This window comes from Loxodonta africana, chromosome 21 (genome assembly GCF_030014295.1).
Source record: "Loxodonta africana isolate mLoxAfr1 chromosome 21, mLoxAfr1.hap2, whole genome shotgun sequence".
NCBI lineage: Eukaryota > Metazoa > Chordata > Mammalia > Proboscidea > Elephantidae > Loxodonta > Loxodonta africana.
Window position 1 is genome coordinate 74,409,802 of NC_087362.1, and position 23,809 is coordinate 74,433,610.

At 39.4% G+C, this 23,809-nt stretch overlaps 1 protein-coding gene across 1 annotated transcript in view; it reads right to left on the reverse strand.

Annotated features, from left to right (window-relative positions):
* Nucleotides 1-216: 216 nt before the first annotated feature.
* The window catches only part of SHCBP1 (SHC binding and spindle associated 1), a 40,948-nt gene continuing 17,355 nt past the window's right edge, over nucleotides 217-23,809 (reverse strand). The window contains exons 6-14 of the mRNA XM_003416339.4: nucleotides 22,961-23,053; nucleotides 12,583-12,816; nucleotides 12,309-12,477; nucleotides 11,882-12,002; nucleotides 9,343-9,474; nucleotides 8,587-8,705; nucleotides 3,569-3,655; nucleotides 3,063-3,204; nucleotides 217-1,331 (exon numbers count right to left, since the gene is read on the reverse strand). Coding sequence (XP_003416387.1) covers nucleotides 1,006-1,331; nucleotides 3,063-3,204; nucleotides 3,569-3,655; nucleotides 8,587-8,705; nucleotides 9,343-9,474; nucleotides 11,882-12,002; nucleotides 12,309-12,477; nucleotides 12,583-12,816; nucleotides 22,961-23,053 — 1,423 coding nt within the window. The 3' untranslated portion in view covers nucleotides 217-1,005. The remainder of the gene's footprint in view (nucleotides 1,332-3,062; nucleotides 3,205-3,568; nucleotides 3,656-8,586; nucleotides 8,706-9,342; nucleotides 9,475-11,881; nucleotides 12,003-12,308; nucleotides 12,478-12,582; nucleotides 12,817-22,960; nucleotides 23,054-23,809) is intronic.

Below are 23,809 nucleotides of genomic sequence, written 5' to 3' on the forward strand. Positions count from 1 at the left end.
TTTACATAAATCTTTCCACACTTAGTAACATCTGAAAAATCCACCCAAATTTAAGAAGCAAACATACATTTTGAAAAAGAACTGAATAGACTTTCTGAAACACTAGAAAACATATCAAAATAGTGTACTTCAAAGGATCGCATATGTTACGTTGACACCATGCCCCTAAATCGGTTTAGAAAGAGATGACAAGATTCAGACTCGTTATTTCATCAGTATAATTTTAATCAGTAGGCATATTAATGTCACATATACTTTTTTAAATATAAATACTTTTAGAAGCTGTGTTTTACAATATGATACCAAGACTATGTAGCTAACACAGACTCTGGAAAAGAGATTTGATCAGAATACTGCTAGGGTGAAAGAAAAGCACCTTCTCAATCATTCATGTTTGGCAATAATGGAAATGCTAGCTCTGAACAACATTCCATTTCTGTTTCAAACCTTCTGTGTTCTCTCTTACCGTTTTAACGATTGTACAGTTTAACATAAAAATGCAACCCACTCGGATTCTCAATAATAAGTCTGATTAGGCAGATAACTTCCCAATCATAAAGGCTTTTATTTTAAGACAGGTACTATGCAAATACTGGTGGAAATCAGACTCGCTGTAATTGAGATAAAAAGACAAGGCTGAGGAGAACAGCACACCTTTGACACTGCTCAGTTTTGAGCACTCATTGTCTTGGAAGTGCTAGATGAAAGTGTATCTACAGTAGAAAGTTACAAGCAGGCTTCAACTGGGAGAACTCTGTCAAGAAAAGCAAGGCTTTCTGCATAAAAAAAAAAAAATCTCCAAATATTTTCTATTTTATGTTTCTATGACCTTTGTAAAGGCGGAGTGTTTTCTGTGCAATACCTGCAGATAGAAATAAATCTACATCACACTCAAACACAACGGAGTATACTGAATATAAAACGCAGGCATGAAGCAAACAGCAGCAGTGGCCCTCAGGCAGCACGTGCAAATCCAGCACTTGGTGTCTGTTCACATCATGGCGCTCAGAAAAGAAAGGTGCCGAAGCTCCCCTTCCCGTTCCACCTGAACTGGTTCCCGACGATAGAAACAAACATCTCCTGGGACATCAAGTTGTCATCGGCTTGCGTGATCCCCAGTTCACTCAGCCTTTTCTTCTTCATCTGGCCTTTCTTTGTGGAGGCAGCAACTAGTTCATTTATGATTTCACAATTGCCTTCGACTTGCTCAGAAAGGTCAGGGCCTGCATACAGCTCCATTTGACCAGCTGCACACTGAATCAGCTCTTCCAAGTCCACCTTCTCAGCTGCACCTACCTCTCCGCTGGTCTGAATTTTAAGCGCTTTATTTTCTGGACAAACAAAAAAAGTAAAAACAAATAAAGGTAAACATAACAAGGACTAAAATATACATGTTTTTACACAATCTGTTAGAGATTTCAAGTTTTTTCTGCCAAAGATCGCTGCTGGCATCTGACTGAATTTTACACACACTTAACCGTAAGAATCTCAATGATCAGGTGTCTTGCTCTGTGTGCCTAGGTTTCCTTACTCTCATGGAGGATCACCAATTTCCAACTCCTTTTTTTCCTCTTTAGCCTAGACCCTAGTTGACTCAACAGATATTTCCTGGGTATTTACTTTTTTTAAGTGCTGTGTTAGGATGCAAAGATTCAAAGATAGTACTACTTTTTCTAAAGGAACTCTCAGTCTAGCAGCTACTTATCAGCATTATAAATGAGTGTTTGTAATGGACAGAATTCCAGATGACCCCCATGATCCTCACCCCATGGTGTTACCCCCATGATTGTTACATGACAAAAGAAATTTACAGATGTAGTTAAGCTTACTCATCAGTTGACCTTAAGACGGGGATTATTCGGGTGGGCCTGACCTGTTCACATGAGCCCCTCAAAAGCACAGCTTTCTCAACTAGTTGCAGAAGAGGAAGCCAGAGAGGCGTGAAGGATAAGGGGGATTTTGCATGAGGGAAGATTTCTACTGCTGAGATGGAGGGGGCCACGGGGCAAGGACTTGAGAGTGGCCTCTAGTTGCTGAGAGAGGTTCCTGGCCAATAGCCAGCAAGAAAACAGAGACCTCACACCTACAACTGCCAACAACTGGATTCTGCCAACAACACGAATGAGCTCGATGTGAATTCTTCCCCAGAGCTTCCAGACAAGAGCCCTGTCCAAATGACACGTGATTTCCCCCTTGTAAGACCCTGAGCATTGAACCCAGTCAAGCCCGCCTGGACTTCTGACTACAGAACTGTGAAATAATGGAAAACTCACAGAGAAATAACTGGGGTGGATGCTGTGGTATGATGCGGACTACTCGCCATCCTTTAAACGTTGCCCACCCACTTGAATGTCTAATCCTTCTTCACATCTGAGACTTACGGTGATCTGAATCATGGCTTGAAATTCATGATTTTCCCACGGTGTTACTACAACTTTTCTGCCAAGAAAGGCAGATCACACAGAGGCATTTGCTTCTACCAATAAAAAGCAGAGCAAACTCCACTATCCCCTGCTTCAACCTGGCACATTCACTTCTCTCCTGATGGTACAATGGGTAAGCACTCAGCTACTAAACGAAAGGTCAGCGATTCGAACCCACCAGCCACTTCACAGGAGAAAAGACCTGGCGATCTGCTCCTGTAACCATTATAGTCTACTTTAGGGGATGGTTCTGTCATATAGGCTCACTATGAGTCAGAATCGACTCAACAGCACACAACAACACCCTTATCAAATGCCAGCAGGAGATACCACTGCTATCAGACACCCATTCTTAGTCTACAAATTTTTAGAAAGCAAGCATAAGGAGGGAACAGCAGGACCAGAAAAACTACAACATTAAGGTTTTTAATGAATAGTTGAACTAGTTGACCTTGAAAGTTTCCACCACCCTGAGATTCCATGTTGTGGCTTTACCAAGCCTCTTTGTCTCCACGCCCAAGCAGGTGACAGTAATCCTTTCTTGAGGGGAGGAAAGCCCAGAGCTTTAATCAGAGTTTAGTGCAGAAACAGTAGATGAAGTCTGTTTTTCCATATAAAAGATCACTAAATGTAGTGCACCTTCACTTTCATCTTGGGCATTTTCTTGCAGATCAGAGAAAATTGTAGGTTTCACCAAGACGACGCCGTAACCGTCGTTATTATGGATGACGTTGTTCATCATGGCTATTCTGGGAATGTCATAGTGCTCATCCAAGAAGTCCTGGGACGTGAGAAACAAAGGCTTTAAGGAACTGTCACACTCAGCACTGCCTGCTTTACAAATCCTCTCATTTTTCTTCTCTAAAAATAAGCAGAAAAGCTCCACTTATTAATATGTTCTCACCCAGCCTGAGCACTGGGTGTTAGAGCCTTCCTGTCATCTCTAGGATCTACAGGAGGCAGGAAGGCAGCCTCACAAGGGACTTTCAGTCATCGACTAGTGATAGTGCTAAAATTTATGAGCTACTTATGCATTTCAAAGTCAGAAAACAGCAGAACCCAACATGGGAATTTAATAAAGCATAATTTTTCACAGAAGGAACCATCCTATTCTTTGGAAAGAGGGTGTTTCAGCAGGTCCTCACCTTAATGAGTATCCCTTCTTTGCAGTGATGGATCCCATTGTCACTCAGGGTGCATTTACTCCCGGGGTATATCTCTATACCAGCTCCCTACAAGGTATAATGTGAGGTAGTGATAAACAGCTTTTAAAAGGCAGAACCATAACAGGTTTATTACTATCACTTCTTACATTTAGTACAGCGCAAATGTAACATGAAAACATAAAATGTCTTGAGGCTAAGTTTTATTAGGTGCTTCTTATCAACATTTCCATTTGCCCCATTTCCAGCTAGCTATCTACCATTTATCACTTTCAAAAACAATACAAGACACACACACCACTGGCTAAGAGTGTCAACACTTAATTCCTGTCCCATTTGCTTATTCTGGACAAATCGGTTTTCTGATTCTACAAAAAAAAAAAAAAAATCATTTAACAATTTTGTTTAAAATGCATTTGGATGCAAAATAACCATTCTCTCAGAGATGCTCAATTAGTTGGAGAACAGCATTTGAGTCTAGTAAGATACTGTAATTTGAGGATAGAAATAAGACCCTATGTTTTTAAACACACACACCAGTTTTAAAATACCCAATCTAACCTGAAAATCCCATCTAAGAGCTAGACAATTAACGGCCTCCACTACTCCACGCTTAAAATCAGCAGCCAATTCAAGTGTCTTATTTATACAAAGTAACCAGAAAGAACTATGCTGGCACAGTTCTGACACTGTCCCTCAGCACCACATGGTACCAACAAAAAAGCGACAGTAATAGGAATACTGTATTCCCTGATGCTACACTAGGCACGCTGGGAAGTGAAAATGACTCAACTAAACTTCTATTTTTATGAAACCATTTGGCGAATGATATACAATTTCACAGATGAAGAGTCGCTATTAACCATTCATGACACCATCCACCATATGCATGTAGAGTTGTTTTTCTAGAAGCGGGAGTATTTCATGAGAAAACACATACACAACGGAATAAAATGAAATACAAAGCCACCAGAAATCATTTAAAATTTAAAAAGGAAAACAATTTAAGCCAGCAGCCACCTAGCAAATAGCAACAAAAGAGACCTGAGGTGAAGATTTTAATATCAGACCAAAGGGACTTTAAGTCAAAATCTGTTATAAGAGACAAAAAAGGACATTATATAACAATAAAAAGGGTTAACCCATCAAGAAGATGCACCCAATAACAGAGCCCCAAAACATACAAAGCAAAAGCTGATAGAACTGAAGGGAGTAATAGAAAAGCTCTACATAATAGTTGGAGACTTCATTGCACCACTTTCAATAAAGGACAGAACACCTAGAAAGAAGATCAACAAGGAAATGGAAGACCTGAATGACACTACAAACCAAGCAGACCTAACAGACATAGAACACTCCAGCCAACAACAGCACAACATCCATTCTTCTCCAGTGCGCACGAACATTCTCCAGGATAGCCCACTGAAATTATACTGTTTTCTCTCACGACAATGGAGTTCAGTTAAAACAGGAAAAAAATTGGAAAATACACAAAAATATAAAAATTAAACAAAACACTATTAAAAAGTCAATGGGTCAAGAAAGAAATCAGGAAATACTTAAAGTCAAATGAAAATGAAAGTACAACCTTTCAAAACTTATGGGATGAGCGAAAGCAGTGCTCAGAGGGAAATTTATACCTATAACTGCCTACATTATGAAGAAAGAACACAAATCAACACCTAATCAAAAAAATTGAGGAGCCAGAAAAAGAGCAAACCAAACCAAAAGCAGCAACTGAAGGAAGGAGATAACAAAAATCAGCAGAGATAAGTAAAACAGAGAATAGAAAAACAATAGAATCACGAAACAAGAAGTGGGCTTTGTGAAAAGATCAATGAAATCGACAAAACAATTGCTAGACTGACAAAGCAAAAAAGAGAGGAGGTGCAAATATCTAAAATCAGGAATGAAAGCAGGGACACTACCAATAAAAAGGATCATAAGACTATGAACAATTGTATGCCAACAAATTAGATAATGTAGCTGAAATGAGCAAATTCCTAGAAACACATAAACTTCCTGTGCTGACTCAAGAAAAAATAGAAGATATCAACAAACCCATAACAAGTAAAGAGACCGAATCACTAATCAAAAACTTCCCCAAAAATAAAAGTCCTGGACCATATGGCTTCACTGTGGAATTCTGCCAAATATTTATAGAAGTGGCTCCAATCCTTTTCAAACTTTTACCAAACACAGAAGAGAACACACCTAACTCATTCTATGAAGCCAAAGCCAGACAAAGACACAAGAAAACTACAGACCTATATTCCCTATTAATATTGATGGAAAAAACCCTCAAAAAAAAAATACTAGCAAACTGAATCCAAAGCATATTAAAAGGATTATATACCGTGATCAAGTGGGATTTATCCCCAAAATGCAAAGGGTGGTTCAACATTAGAAAATCAATCAGTGTAAAATCAAAAGAAAAAAACCACATGATCATCACAATCAACACAGAGAAGGCACCTGACAAAATTCAACATACTTTCATGACAAAAACACCCAACAAGCTAGGAATAGAAGGGAAATTCCTCCATCTGATAAAAGGCATTTATGGAAAACCCACAGCTAACATCATACTCAATGGAGAAGCTTAGAGGTTTCCCCTTAAATCGTGAACTAGACAAGGATGCCCAATCCCAACACTGCTATTCAGCATTGTACTGGAAGTCCTAGCCAGAACAGTTAGACATGAAAAAAAAAGTATACGAATCAGGAAAAAAGAAGTAAAACTATCCCTTTTCACTGATGACATGATCCTTTATGTAAAAGACCCCAAAGATTCCACAAGAAAGCTACTAGAGTTAATAAATGAATTCAGCAAAGTGGCAAAGTACAAGGTCAACACACAAAAATCAGTTAGGTTTCCATATACTATACTAGCAATGAGCAATCAGAAAAGGAAATTAAGAAAACAATTCTATTTACAAATAGCAGGTAAAAGGAATAAAATACCTAGGAATAAATTTAACCAAAAAAGTAAAAGACTTGTATACTAAAAACTATACAATGTTACTGAAACATTATTAATGAAGACCTAAATAAATGGAAAGACATGCTGTGTTCACGGATCAGAAAACTTAATAATATTAAGATGTCAATACTACTCAAAGAAATCTATAGATTCTACACAGCCCCCATCAAAAATTCCTCTCTGCAGAAACAGAAGAGTCAATCCTCAAATTTATACGGAGCTACAAAAACCCAAAAAACCAAACCCACTGCCATTGAGTTGATTCCGAGTCATGGAACTACAAGGGGCCTTGAATAGCCAAAGCAATCGTGAAAAGTAACACAGTTTGAGGACTCACACTTCCCGATTGCAAAACATATTATAAAGCTACAGTAATCAAAACAGTTGGGTACTGGTATAATGATAGACGTACAGACCAATGTAACAGAATTGAGAGCTCAGAAATAAACCCATACATCTATAAACAATTGATTTTTGACAAGGGTATAAAGTCCATCCAACAAGGAATCAATAGTCTCTTTAATAAATGGTGCTGGGAAAACTGGATTTTCACAAGCAAAAGAATAAACATGACTTATACATTATACCACATATAAAAATCAACTCAGAATGGATGAAGGACCTAAATGTGAAAACTAAAACCATAAAATTCTTAGAAGAAAATACGGGTTATGCTTTGGGGACTTAAGCACAAGCAACGAAAGACAAAATAGATAATTGATCTTCATCAAAATTAAAACTTTTATTCATCAAAGGACCTTATCTACAAAGTAAAGAGACAACCTACAGAGTGGGAGAAAATTTTTGGGAACCATATAACTGACAAGAGTCTAATATCCAGCGTATATAAAGAACTACAACAAAAAAACAAACAACCCAATTAAAAAATGAGCAAAAGACTTGAATAGACACTATACAAAAGGGGAAATACAAATAGCTAAGATTAAAAAAAAAAAACACTGAAAACACTAAATGCTGGCAAGGATACAAAGAAACTGGATCTCTCATACATTGCCGACAGGAAGATAAAATGATACAGCCACTCAGGAGAAGAGTGTAGCAGTTTCTTAAAAAATTAAACATGCAACTACCATACAATCCAACAACTGCACTCCTGGGCGTTTATCTCAGAGGAATGAAACTTCTCTTCACACAAAAACCTGTACACAAATGTCAGCAGCAGCTTTATTCTTAACAGCCAAAAACTGGACACCAGCCAGCTGTCCTTCGATAGGTGAAGAGCTGAACGGCAACCCATCCATACAGGGACTTCTACTCAGCAATAAAAGAATAAGCGACTGAGGCACACAACAGCTCGGTGAGTCTCCAGAGAATTATGCTGTGTGAAAAAAACTAATCCCAAAGTTACATGCTGTATGATTCCATTTATATAGCATTCTTGACATGGCAAAATGATAAAGAGAGAACAGTCTAGTGTTTGCCGGTGGCTCGGGGGGGGCTGGGGGAGACGGGCAAGTGGGTGTGACTACGAAAGGGCAGCATGAGGAGTCCCTGTGGTGACAGAGGGTCCCACGCCTTGCCTGTATCCATGTCAGACTCCTGTGGGGATATCGTACTATGGCTTTGCAAGATAACCATTGGGGAAAACTGGTAAAGGGTACACACATGGATGTCTGTATATTATTTCTTATAACTGCACGTGAGTCTAGAATTATCTCTAAGGAAGTAGTTCAATTTTTTCTAAAAAAGTAACAGAGTTTCAATTACTACAAACTTGGCTATAAAGTTATGACTTCAAGGGCCTACGCCTCTCTTAAAGTTACCAGAGAGCAACTGTGGGGTTTATTCTTTTTCTTCCTAACCTGCAGTGAAAAATGCTAAAAAGTAAGAATAACGTTGTACACCTGAGTCTGGCTGGCTGAGTACATGTAAGTGTGTGGACTTCGTTGAAGAAAGAGAACGGGAATATGTTTTCACATATTGGCCCCATATTTTGTCATTTTATTTAGAATGAAAACCCAAACTACCTCACGGAAGGCATAGGAGACCAGCATACCTTGGCACCATATAAATCGGAGTTCTTCATTAAGAGCTCTGCAGACGTCCGTACTGTGACCCCCGTAGTCTCACACTGCAGCACACAGTTTTCCAACGTAGTCTTGCCACTGTGAATGCCTATGACAAAACATAGAGCCAACTGCTTTCACAAGTACTGTGCCTTTTCCAATGTTAGGAACAGGCTTGAGCTAACATTAGACATGGTCTAAATGTTTTCAATAGCTTTCAAACTTTGTCATCTGAATTATAAATTCCTAAGATGTTGACTATTTTGAGTTATTTTTTGAAGTCTAAGAGGCACGTGCTTAAAAAAGAATGAGTTGACTTCAGAAGTGCAAGATTGAGTTAAAAAGCACTTTTGATGAGAAAAAAGCATCGGAGAGTAACTTCGTTGAGTACACTGGAGGGAGAAGAGAGCCCTAATTCAAGGGAGGGGACAGCGCCCAGGAAACAGAGCCTGGAGCAGCCTGAAGACAGTGGGGTCGAAGCAAGCACTAAAACCAACACAGAGAGAAGAGACAACAATACTGGAATGTTTTAAAAGGGAAAAACTGATGACACAGAAGAGAAGAAAATATTAAACTCACAAATCTTGAAGAATAAGCTCCCTAAATTGTCACATGATGTACATAAATAATTAATCAACCTTCCATATACTCAAGCATAGTATTTTATTAAAGTGTATCTTTCATGAAAAGCAAAGTTTTTCTTCAAAGCCTGGAACGAATGACACACCAAATATTCAGGTACTTACTTAAGATTCCTTCTACAGCACCATGCTGAACAAACTTTATGCTTGAGATTTTGATATCCGCACCTGTACAATCCACAAAAGTGTCTCCTTTGCCCCTCTTTTCTATCACAATATCATCTGGTAGACCATATCCTAGGGAAGGGAACAAGAAGATGGGTGAGGGGAAAGGCCTAAACAGAAAAACACATTTCTTTAGTTCACATGACTCCACATGATACTTGAGAGCAATCAACCAGTTGCATTTAGGTAACATCTAATTATCTCCCGGTATATCTTGATTGATTTAAGCTATGATATTCAATTTTTAACAGTACCAACTCCTCAGTTTGCCCCATGTGAGGAAGGCTGCCCTATGAACCACTTCGGACCAGCTCAGCATTAAATTCACTTACAGAACTACTATGAAACAATAAATAATCCAAGTGCTCACAGCTGAGTCAAAGAGGTTTAAGCATTCGATCCTTTTAAATTTTTTTTCCAACTCCAAAATTCTATGATTATAATATAAATCAGCTTTGAAAAAACCTAAGCAATTCTCAAGGTTATCTAATTTTAATATTCTCTTCAACTGACTGCCCTAAAATCTGACAACTTGACTTAAAATAGTTCACCTCCTGGAAAAAGCAGCCTACCTTGTTAACCAATAGAAATCACTGAATCTCTATAAATCTAAATCAAACTGAAAATGCCGGCAGGGCCACTGAGTGGGCTTACCAGAAAAAAAAAAATGGAGGATGAGAAAACTAGAGGACTGCCTGATTTTTGTCATGAAACAGAACCACACAGACCAAACTGTAAATAAGAAATAACGCTCACTGTTTAAGTCTCGGCTTGAATAAACAGAACCAGTGACTGTGTTAAACAGGCAAAGCCACTTAGGATATCTACAGGTGACCAGTACAGACAAGCCTGGGGGACCATGGAGAACACAAGAGCACTTCTCACACCAAAATGCTCCCAGTGGTGGACTCTGGATGACGGGATTACGAGTCTTTTTTTTTTTTTTTTCAATTCTTTATATGTGTTTGCATGTACTTTGCACGTTTTCTACAATAAGCGGTTTTTTATCAACAGAAAAATAAAAAATATTTTAAAAATTGCCATGAGAGAAAAATGAGATTATTACATAAGCAAATTATGTATTGTCAGCAGTTTAAAACATGAAACCATCAACTAAGTAAATGGAAGTTCTAAAGAAGAAAACCCCTACTATACAGTGGCAATGCCTGCACACAGTAGGTACTCAGTATATATCTCTCATCATGACTGTTAGCTACAGCTCACTGTCAGATAAGCTTAAATCTTACTCCTGAACAAGTACTCCATGTATTCCCATCTGCTGCCCCAAATTCTCAAAAATCCCCCGTTGGTAAGTGTGCAGTCATTTTGACACCTGAGCCTCAGGATTCTGGGAGATTATTTATGACACTCCAACAATCATGTTATAATCTCCTCACCCATCTCGGAAGAACTTCTACCTACCGCACGATCGGTAATATCAATGTGATTTTCACGATGCCAGAAATAAAGTGTTTTTACTGCAGTGCTTTATCCTGCAGATGTGTTATTTATACACACACATCTATATAAATCAAACATTGGAGAGGAGAAAGAACAAAAGTTATACACATAAAACAAAAAAGGGGGTGAGATGATGCCCTAGTGAACAGCAGGAAATTAAACTCCCAGGCTTGCTTGCATTAAGAAGTTTTGACAAGATAAAGGACATAGCTTAAGCAGTTTCTGAACAGCTGCACGAGTCCCAAAATGATACACGATTTTTTGCATTACAAGCTTTATTGCTAACTTGAAGCTGTTTTGGTAAACCGTTGAGCAGGTGCGTCTGAATTTGACATGTTATTGAAATCTACAAAAGGAATGACTGTAAAGTAGCCTACATTCAGGAACTGCTCTAAATGTACAGTAAGAGTATAACTACTAAAAAGTTATCTCTAATAGAATCTTTCAACATTAATTTTCTCAAAAGTACAGTTTGGCCAAGAAACAAAGTGTAGAATTTCTAACATTTCGGCAAGCTTTTAAAGAATTAAGGTAAGCGACGTTTATTTTTTATCAATTTCAATTTAAATGTACTTCACTATACTCCAACAAAAATAAGCTAAATTTAAAACAAAAAACCACACACCGCATACCCACAATGTACACGAAATAAGGGCAAGCAACAAGTCCAAAAAAATACTAAACTAAAAAAATATTGCTGGGAATATTTTTTTATTTCAGAAATGAGACTTTCTAAAACCATCCACAATCTGGAAAGTACACTTCTTCCTAACGGTCTTTTTTCTGTATGTTGACTGTGAACGTCTTCCCAACACATACGTGTTATAAAGAGCTATTAGTCAAGTTGCTCAAACAGTGGGTTGATTCCCTGTAAGCCTTAAATACCGTTAATCGTGGCAATTCATTCAAAATCAAATAAGTTAAAATTACATTCTTGAAGCTGCCACAAGGTGAGTAATTTATTGTCTGCGAAGCACATCACGCAGGAGGGCCTGGTTGTGTGATTGTCCACACTCACCTTCCAACTCGATGGAGTCAGCAATGGAGAATGTGCCGTGTACCACGTAATGGCCAGGACAAACAATTACACTGTCACCTTCATAGCAGGCATTTATAGCAGACAACGGATCATTATGGAACTAGAAAACAACAATAACATTTTGCAAATATACGTCCCAAAAGCAACCCAAGTATTACTTTAGGCGCCTTCACGTCTCACTTTGAAAATGGAGTCAAACCTGAGTATTTAATTATCAGCTTTGATCGTGCACTAAGCCCAGTGCATGCTTGGTAAGTGACTATTACTGACTGAAAACAAGTTCTTGCTACTTCCATTTCACAGAAAACCAGCTGTGGGAAGTTCCCATAAACACTTTGTAGAATTCATGAAAACCTTGGGTGAGTCAGAGGGAAAAGCCACCCAGAGTGAGAAAGTCTCCTTTTACCTGGATTTCTATTTCTTCCTTACAAGGCTCCTGACAAAGCTTGTCCTTCAGCAGGGCCTGCAGTAGACCAGACATCATGGTGGAGGAGACCACATGGGTGACCTTCTGACCACTCACACGGATGCCCTTTGCTTGGATATTAGAATTCTTTTGGTAGCCAAACACATATCTTAAAGAAACCAAACAGACATATCAGTTTTCAAAAGATAGCTGGGGGCGGGGGGAGGGGGGGAGGGAGGTGTCAACCAACTAAGAATAACAAAGATATACAAACCTCAACAAAGGATTCTCAATGAGCTTTAGCTTTTGTTTCAACTGTTCCATCTCCGAGTACAATTTTAACCCTTCCACCATGGAGATGTTTTCCTGCTCAGAATCAGAGCTACAATTTGACAAACTGCTTCTCAGGTTTAAAAACCTCCTGTAACTCTCCTCACACTGAGACAGCAGATTGCGGTAGTCAACAATCAGTCCTGATGGAACTCGGTCTTCAAGAATATCATAATGCCTGAAAGTTTAAAAGCAAGTCAAAGTTCATGGCCATTCAGACACATCTTTCTCTCAGTGAGACAGCCCGTTTAGTCCTCAGAGAGCCAGTGAGAAAAGGGCTCACAGGACGCAGCCCAGGTGCACGTTAAGCCTTTCTGAATAGCACTCAACTGTATGGGGAACATGTTGGGAGTTTTAAGCACCACTTCATTCTAGTCACTAATTTTTCCTCTTTTGAAGAGTTGGGTTTTTTTTAGATCCAAACATTTGTGCTTTAAAAACACTGAATGTTCATCCTGTACAGTTTGTCATCACTATTTAGCAAGGAATTACCTTCTTCTCATTTATTACATTTAAAACCTAATACAAGCGGGAAGGCAGGAGAGACATGGTGGTGAGGTGTAGGGAGGGCAAGCATCCCAAAACTGTTTCAGAACAACGTTTAAGATGACCATGTTTCTGGGATCAGAAACTGGAGCGATTCAAACCATCTGGTCCTTCCTCATGTTTAAAGCACTGTTGCCCAAATTATCTGCAATTTCCCCCAGGAAGATTATTGGACAACCTTATTAGCACTTAAAAATTATTATTAATTTAGAGGCGGGGCCAAGATGGCGGACTAGGTGGACGCTACCGCAGATCCCTCTTGCAACAAAGACTTGGAAAAACAAGTGAATCGATAACATACATAACAATCCACGAACTCTGAACAACAAACACAGACTTAGAGACGGAGAACGAACAAATACGGGCAGACAGCGATCGTTTTCAGAACCAGGAGCCAGCGTATCAGGCAGGTGACCTTTGGAGCCCGATCTGGGGCAGAGCCCAGGGAGGCAGACGGCACAGACAAGGGGCCCAGCCCTACCCCCCGAACTCATCCCGGGAGAGAGCCTAGCCGGTTGGTGCGGGCGGCGTAGCGGCGCAGCCGGTGGGAGAAGCACCCGGGAGGCAGTGACTGATCTTGGGGCAGGGAGAGCAGCGTCCCAGCCGGGGAGCCCTCCCGCCGGGAGTTTGGCAGGAAGCGGGCATGGCGCGAGTGTGGGGATCAGCTATATTTCCCTAAAGCGACCCCAGGGACGGGCCCAGCCGTTCGTGAGGGTGACGCCCACCCAGTTCGCGAGAGCGGTGCGGCGCACCGGACGGAGAAGTCTCCGGGAGGAAGTGACTGGTCTCGGAGCAGGGAGAGCAGCGTCCCAGCCGGGGAGCCGTCCCGCTGGGATTTTGGCGAGCACGGGCGGGGCGTGAGCGCGTTCCCCTGAATAGACCCCAGGGGCGGGCCCAGCTGTTCGTGAGGGCGACGCCCACCCAGTCCACGCGAACGGAGCGGCGCACAGGAGGCAGAAGTCCCCGAGAGGAAGTGACTGGTCTTGGAGCGGGGAGAGCAGCATCCCAGCCAGGGAGCCATCCTGCTGGGATTTTGGCGGACGCGGGCGGAGCGTGAACTCGGGGATCAGCTCTATATTCTGAGGTGCTACACTCCTAGCTCTCTGATCGCTCCCCCACCCTCCCCAGGCGGCTGCGTTAACATCCAAATAGCCTGAGCCAGAGGGAGAATTCAGGTAGGGATCTGACTGCATTTTTTTTAGCTGATTACCTGGAAAAACTAGTTTCCCAGTGATGGCTCGGAGACAGCAGTCCATATCAAACCACATAAAGAAACAGACCATGACAGCTTCTCCAACCCCCCAAACAAAAGAATCAAAATCTTTCCCAAATGAAGATACACTCCTGGAATTATCAGATACAGAATATAAAAAACTAATTTACAGAATGCTTAAAGACATCACAAATGAAATTAGGCTAACTGCAGAAAAAGCCAAGGAACACACTGATAAAACTGTTGAAGAACTCAAAAAGATTATTCAAGAACATACCGGAAAAATTAATAAGTTGCAAGAATCCACAGAGAGACAGCATGTAGAAATCCAAAAGATTAACAATAAAATTACAGAATTAGACAACGCAATAGGAAGTCAGAGGAGCAGACTCAAGCAATTAGAATGTAGACTGGGACTTCTGGAGGACCAGGGAATCAACACCAACATAGCTGAAAAAAAATCAGATAAAAGAATTTAAAAAAATGAAGAAACCCTAAGAATCATGTGGGACTCTATCAAGAAGGATAACTTGAGAGTGATTGGAGTCCCAGAACAGGGAGGGGGGACAGAAAACACAGAGAAAATAGTTGAAGAACTCCTGACACAAAACTTCCCTGACATCATGAAAGACGAAAGGATATCTATCCAAGATGCTCATCGAACCCCATTTATGATTGATCCAAAAACACCAAGGCATATTGTCATCAAACTCACCAAAACCAAAGATAAACAGAAAATTTTAAAAGCAGCCAGGGAGAAAAGAAAGGTTTCCTTCAAGGGAGAATCAATAAGAATAAGTTCAGACTACTCAGCAGAAACCATGCAGGCAAGAAGGGAATGGGACGACGTATACAGAGCACTGAAGGAGAAAAACTCCCAACCAAGGATCATATATCCAGCAAAACTCTCTCTGAAATATGAAGGAGAAATTAAGATATTTACAGATAAACACAAGTTTAGAGAATTTGCAAAAACTAAACCAAGACTGCAAGAAATGCTAAAGGAGATTGTTCGGCCTGATGACCAATAATATCAGGTTCCAGCACAATACAAGGTCACAAAACAGAACGTCCTGATATCAACACAACTCAAATAGGGAAAGCACAAAAACAAACAAATTAAGATTAATTCTAAAAAATAAATAAATAAACAAAATAATACACATAACAGGGAATCATGGAAACCAATAGATAAACGATCACAATAATCAAAAAGAGGGACTAAATATAGGAGGCATTGAACTGCTAGATGGAGAGTGATACAAGGCGATACAGAACGATACAAGTTAGGTTTTTACTTAGAAAAATAGGGGTAAATAATAAGGTAACCACAAAAACGAATATCAATTCCATAACTCAAGAAAAAAGCCAAGAAAAACGTAACGACTCAACTAACATAAAGTTAAACATTATGAAAATGAGGATCTCACAATCTACTGAGAAAAACGTCTCAGCACAAAAAAGTATGCGGAAAAATGAAATGGCCAACAACACACATGAAAAGGCATCAAAATGACAGCACTAAAAACTTATTTATCTATAATTACGCTGAATGTAAATGGACTAAACGCACCAATAAAGAGACAGAGAGTCACAGACTGGATAAAGAAACACGATCCATCTATATGCTGCCTACAAGAGACACACCTTAGACTTAGAGACACAAACTAAAACTCAAAGGATGGAAAAAAATATATCAAGCAAATAATAAGCAAAAAAGAAGAGGAGTAGCAATATTAATTTCTGACAAAATAGACTTTAGACTTAAATCCACCACAAAGGATAAAGAAGGACACTATATAATGATAAAAGGGACAATTGATCAGGAAGACATAACCATATTAAATATTTATGCACCCAATGACAGGGCTGCAAGATACATAAATCAAATTTTAACAGAATTGAAAAGTGAGATAGACACCTCCACATTTATAGTAGGAGACTTCAACACACCACTTTAAGAGAAGGACAGGACATCCAGTAAGAAGCTCAATAGAGACACGGAAGACCTACTTACAACAATCAACCAACTTGAGCTCATTGACTTATACAGAACTCTCCACCCAACTGCTGCAAAATATATTTTTTTCTAGTGCACATGGAACATTCTCTAGAATAGACCACATATTAGGTCATAAAACAAATCTTTGCAGAATTCAAAACATCAAAATATTACAAAGCATCTTCTCAGACCACAAGGCAATGAAGCTAGAAATCAATAACAGAAAAACTAGGGAAAAGAAATCAAATACTTGGAAAATGAACAATACCCTCCTGAAAAAAGACTGGGTTATAGAAGACATCAAGGAGGGAATAAGGAAATTCTTAGAAAGCAACGAGAATGAAAATACTTCCTATCAAAACCTCTGGGACACAGCAAAAGCAGTGCTCAAAGGCCAATTTATATCGATAAATGCACACATACAAAAAGAAGAAAGAGCCAAAATCAGAGAACTGTCCCGACAACTTGAACAAATAGAAAGTGAGCAACAAAAGAACCCATCAGGCCCCCGAAGAAAACAAATAATAAAAATTAGAGCTTAACTAAATGGATTAGAGAACAGAAAAACAATTGAAAGAATTAACAAAGCCAAAAGCTGGTTCTTTGAAAAAATTAACAACATTGATAAACCATTGGCTAGACTGACTAAAGAAAAACAGGAAAGGAAACAAATAACCCGAATAAGAAACGAGAAGGACCACATCACAACAGAGCCAAATGAAATTAAAAGAATCATTTCAGATTACTATGAAAAACTGTACTCTAACAAATTTGAAAACCTAGAAGAAATGGATAAATTCTTCGAAAAATACTACCTACCTAAACTAACACATTCAGAAGTAGAACAACTAAATAGACCCATAACAAAAAAAGAGATTGAAATGGTAATCAAAAACCTTCCAACAAAAAAAAGTCCTGGCCCGGATGGCTTCACTGCAGAGTTCTACCAAACCTTCAGAGAAGACTTAACACCACTACTACTGAAGGTATTTCAAAGCATAGAAAAAGAAGGAATACTACCCAACTCATTTTATGAAGCTACCATCTCCCTGATACCAAAACCAGCTAAAGACATTACAAAAAAAGAAAATTATAGACCTATATCCCTCATGAACATAGATGCAAAAATCCTCAACAAAATTCTAGCCAATAGAATCCAACAACACATCAAAAAAATAATTCACCCTGATCAAGTGGGATTTATACCAGGTATGCAAGGCTGGTTTAATATCAGAAAAACCATTAATGTAATCCATCACATAAATAAAACAAAAGATAAAAACCACATGATCTTATCAATAGATGCAGAAAAGGCATTTGACAAAGTTCAACACCCATTTATGATAAAAACTCTTACCAAAATAGGAATTGAAGGAAAATTCCTCAACATAATAAAGGGCATCTATGCAAAGCCAACGGCCAATATCACTCTAAATGGAGAGAACCTGAAAGCATTTCCCTTGAGAACGGGAACCAGACAAGGATGCCCTTTATCACCACTCTTATTCAACATCGTACTTGAAGTCCTAGCCAGGGCAATTAGGCTAGACAAAGAAATAAAGGGTATCCAGATTGGCAAGGAGGAAGTAAAGCTATCACTATTTGCAGATGACATGATCATATACATGGAAAACCCTAAGGAATCCTCCAGAAAACTACTGAAACTAATAGAAGAGTTTGGAAGAGTCTCTGGTTATAAAATAAACATACAAAAATCACTTGGATTCCTCTACATCAACAAAAAGAACACCGAAGAGGAAATAACCAAATCAATACCATTCATAGTAGCCCCCAAGAAGATAAAATACTTAGGAATAAATCTTACCAAGGATGTAAAAGACCTATACAAAGAAAACTATAAAACTCTGCTACAAGAAATTCAAAAGGACATACTTAAGTGGAAAAACATACCCTGCTCATGGATAGGAAGACTTAACATAGTAAAAATGTCTATTCTACCAAAAGCCATCTATACATATAATGCACTTCCAATCCAAATACCAATGTCATATTTTAAGGGGATAGAGAAACAAATCACCAATTTCATATGGAAGGGAAAGAACCCCCGGATAAGTAAAGCATTACTGAAAAAGAAGAAGAAAGTGGGAGGCCTCACTCTACCTGATTTCAGAACCTATTATACAGCTACAGTAGTCAAAACAGCCTGGTACTGGTACAACAACAGGCACATAGACCAATGGAACAGAATTGAGAACCCAGATATAAATCCATCCACATATGAGCAGCTGATATTTGACAAAGGACCAGTGTCAGTCAATTGGGGAAATGATAGTCTTTTTAACAAATGGTGCTGGCATAACTGGATATCCATTTGCAAAAGAATGAAACAGGACCCATACCTCACACCATGCACAAAAACTAACTCCAAGTGGATCAAAGACCTAAACATAAGGACTAAAACGATAAAGATCATGGAAGAAAAAATAGGGACCACCCTAGGAGCCCTAATACAAGGCATAAACAGAATACAAAACATTACCAAAAATGATGAAGAGAAACCTGATAACTGGGAGCTCCTAAAAATCAAACATCTATGCTCATCTAAAGAGTAAAAAGACCACCTACAGACTGGGAAAGAATTTTCAGCTATGACATCTCAGACCAGCGCCTGATCTCTAAAATCTACGTGATTCTGTCAAAACTCAACCACAAAAAGACAAACAACCCAATCAAGAAGTGGGCAAAGGATATGAACACACATTTCACTAAAGAAGATATTCAGGCAGCCAACAGATACATGAGAAAATGCTCTCGATCATTAGCCATTAGAGAAATGCAAATTAAAACTACGATGAGATTCCATCTCACACCAACAAGGCTGGCATTAATCCAAAAAACACAAAATAATAAATGTTGGAGAGGCTGCGGAGAGATTGGAACTCTTATACACTGCTGGTGGGAATGTAAAATGGTACAACCACTTTGGAAATCTATCTGGCGTTATCTTAAACAGTTAGAAATAGAACTACCATACAACCCAGAAATCCCACTCCTCGGAATATACCCTAGGGATACAAGAGCCTTCACACAAACAGATATATGCACACCCATGTTTATTGCAGCTCTGTTTACAATAGCAAAAAGCTGGAAGCAACCAAGGTGTCCGTCAACGGATGAATGGGTAAATAAATTGTGGTATATTCACACAATGGAATACTACCCATCGATAAAGAACAGTGACAAATCTCTGAAACATTTGATAACATGGAGGAACCTGGAAGGCATTATGCTGAGCGAAATGAGTCAGAGGCAAAAGGACAAATATCGTATAAGACCTCTATTATAATATCTTGAGAAATAGAAAAAATGGAGAAGAACACATACTTTTGTGGTTACAAAGGCGGGAGGGAGGAAGGGAGGGAGAGGGTTTTTTATTGATCAATCAGTAGATAAGAACTGCTTTGGGTGAAGGGAAAGACAACACTCAATACAAGGAAGGTCAGTCTAATTGGACTGGAATAAAAGCAAAGAGGTTTCCAGAATAAAATGAAAGCTTCAAAGGTCAGCGGAGCAGGGGCAGGGGTCTGGGGAACATGGTTTGAGGGGACTTCTAAGTCAGTGGGCAAAATAATTCTATTATGAAAACATTCTGCATCCCACTTTGAAATGTGGCGCCTGGGGTCCTAAATGCCAACAAGCGGCCATCTAAGATACATCAATTGGTCTCAACCCACCTGGAGCAAAGGAGAATGAAGAACACCAAGGTCACTCGACAACCAAGAACCCAAGAGACAGAAAGGGCCACATGAACCAGAGACCTACATTATCCTGAGACCAGAAGAACTAGTTGGTGCCCGGCCACAATCGATGTCTGCCCTGTCAGGGAGCACAACAGACAACTCCTGAGGGAACAGGAGACCAATGGGATACAGACCCCAAATTCTCATAAAAAGACCATACTTAATGGTATGACTGCGACTAGAGGAATCCCGGAGACAATGCTCCCCAGACCTTCCTATGGCACAGGACAGGAACCATCCCCGAAGACAACTCATCAGGCATGAAAAGAACTGGTCCGTGAGGGGGAGAGAGATGCTGATGAAGAGTTAGCTAATTAAATCAGGTGGACACTGGAGAGTGTGTTGGCAACTCTTGACTGGAGGGGGGATGGGAAGATAGAGAAAGAGGGAAGATGGCAAAATTGGCACGAAACGAGAGACTGAAAGGGCTGACTCAATAGGGGGAGAGCAAGTGGGAGAAGGGAGTAAGATGTATGTAAACTTACATGTGACAGACTGATTGGAATGGTAAATGTTCACTTGAAGCTTAATAAAAATTAATTTAAAAAAATTATTATTAATTTAGATACCTTCTCGAATATAAATTCAGAATGAAATTACTTCTAGATGTAATAATAAAATAACTTATAGACAATCAAGCTAATGGATTTGAAATAGATGCATTTAAAAATAAAAGCACAATATTATTGTCAGCTACCCCCAGGCCAGGGGAATCTCAGCTCTGGCTGCGTATTAGACACCACCAGGTAGCTTTTAAGAAACACAAGTGCTCAGGCCCCTCCCCGAACAACTAAATCCGCCTCCGGGGGTATGGAGGTATTTTTTAAAGTTCTCTGGGGATTCTAATATACAATCAAGGTTGAAAAGTACTGTCTTAGGTGATTTTTTTTTTTTTTTAACTTAGTCATGCTCCAAATAAGACAGGAGGAAAAGAAAACAGAACCATATCCTTTACATCAAATTATGGTGAACACTCAAATAGACAAAAAATAAACAAAATAAAATAAACAAAAAAGTTTTTTCTGATTCTCAAATAAATGAATTAGGTGAAGCTTGAAAAGCAAGAAAAGCAAGAATTTTGTCTGCTTTGGTTAATCCGTACTCATTTAAAGCTATTCTGAAAATCCACTTTGCAAACGAGAAACAGGGGACCAAACCACTGACGGCTTGATCAGGTCAATTAAGTTGTAAAGATTAAGACCCAAATTTTAAAGTAAGTGTCTCAGCCTTTCCAATATCCATGCCAATCGGCTCATTTCTTCTCATTCTATTGATACTTCATAGTCTGGAAGCAATGAAGCAACAGCTGTGCGTCTCAGACCCAATAGCTCTGAAGCTGAGTGTTTTGAATTAGAAAGGAAAAATATTGACCTCGCAGTGCAAAATCAAAACAAAAAATTCCCTTTGAACCTTGCCTGTCGACAGCTCGCTCCTATCTTAGCCCAGAGTCCTTCTGGGTTCGCTTACATCTGATAACATTCCAGGTTCTCCATCAGATGCCATGGCTTCTTCTCCATAACAGAAAACAACCCTTCCCTTACTGTACCCCATCTGCCAGTGTTGTACAAGGTGCTCATGGGGTCACTTCTCGTTGTTAACACATGTTTAAGTCTGTCAGAGGGGAATACAGTTTTCCCAAGGGCCAGATGTACGTGATATTCACCCATCATTACACTGTACTACAGTCAAAACCAATCATTACTTTAAGAGCAAATGTACAAAACCTAGGCAAACCTAATGTGGAAAGCCTGGCATTTCATTAAACATGCTATGGGAATATAGGAAATAGAGAACAGAAAACCTGGGAAATGTTTCAAGAGAAATCACCGCCAGTCTATGAGGAGCTAAGGTATACATGATTCTAAACCAGGTGAACCATTAACCAGCCTCCTCAAATATTTTCATTTATTATTATTTACTGTTTAAGACAAGAAAAGCTTACTAAATCAAAGCGGGTTTCCCAGAAACATGAAGGGTTACCACCTTCTTATGTAACCAAATCATCTTTCACACAGGGAAAAAAAAATTCTCTTCTGCAATTCTATTTATTTATTTTTAATGCAAGTTCTAATTTTATTCTATTGCAGCACTGCCTACTGAATTACCTCATGACTGCAAGGAGAAATTACCTGGTCTCAGACCACCACCTAGTGGAAGGCCTAAAGCCACGTTAACCAGGTCAGGACAGAACAATAATTTGGGTATTGTTGCGTGGAAAGGTTTCCCCATCAAAACGATAAGTTAGAAGAAGGTGTTCAGGTATTCTGGAAATTTTTATTCATCACCAGTATTAACTATTTCATATTTTCATCTATTTGTCAAATAAAGATTTAAGGAAAATGAGCTTGGCAAAGCATGCTAGGTAAGTCTGTGAGTTTAGTCTGGCATGTTTTGCTGTAGGAACTTCAAGTTCTGTATCTTTAAAAATATCCTTTAAAAACGTAAAGCCAAAAGTATTCTATAATTCAAACAATCTCACTGCTTTTCAAACAATTATCTTTTAATTAAACACGGCTTTTAACGTACTAGCTCAATTGGATTTTACTTAGTTTTACAAAACAATGAGCTAGCAACAGATTCTTGAACTCTCTGCTTTTAGATTCAGTTTATAAACACTAAAAGCAGCCGTCTCTGCACTTGTACAAGTTTCACTTAATAACTTGTCAACGGGTTGTATTGTTTGCACATGGTTCCATTTCTGTCTAGGCCCCTGCCGTACGCACACGCACTACACAGGTAAAATCAAACTGAGAATATCTGTTTTTCCCAAGATGTATCAAGGTCAGCAAAAAATACTTACAATCTCAGTCGAGGCTCAACACACCTGACAAAATAATCATACTCATCCTCCTCTTCTTCATCCCAACTCCTCCAAATGTTTTGGTAGAAAAACCTGAAGGAGGAATTTGTATCGTCAAAACTCAATCCCTGGTTCAAAACGCCAGGGTTTCAGAGGGGCAAAAGCGAAATTGTTTGGAGTCAGTTAAGACATTCTATCGACTCTAGCAAATATTACCCAGCATTCCGGTGTCTTACCGTTACTAACAACTCAGAGTCACATCAGACAGAGACCTTCTGAGCAGCTAGAGAAACTTTCTCCACAACAGTGGTTCTGTTAGGACTTTTTTTTTTCCCCAGAAGAACTATTTATCAATTATCTGTAACTCAAGTCAATTTCAGCTCAAAGTGACCTTATAGGACAGGGTAGAACTGCCCCATAGGGTTTCCAAGGAGCAGCTGGTGGATTCGAACTGCCAGTCTTTTGTTTGGTTTTTTCAATTATTGTACATCCAACTGCCGACCTTCTGGTTAGCAGCCGTAGCTCTTAAGCACCGCACCACCAGGGCTCCACGGGAGTGCCATTTACTGAGATAAGAAGACCAGGAGGAAAACAAGTTTGGGGTGGAAAATAGAGTTTTGTTTCCCCATGAAAACAGGCTGAGATGTCTACTTGAACTCCACAAAGATGATGTCAAGCAGGCAGACGAATATGCAAGTCCAGAACTCAAGGGAAAGGCCAGGGCTAGGGAGATAAATCTGGGAGTTGTCAGCACATCGATGGCATTGAAGCAGCGATACCACCTAGGGACACAACACAGAGCTGCAGTTCTCAGCCTGGGCTGCGCATTGGAATCCTTGGGAAGCTGTA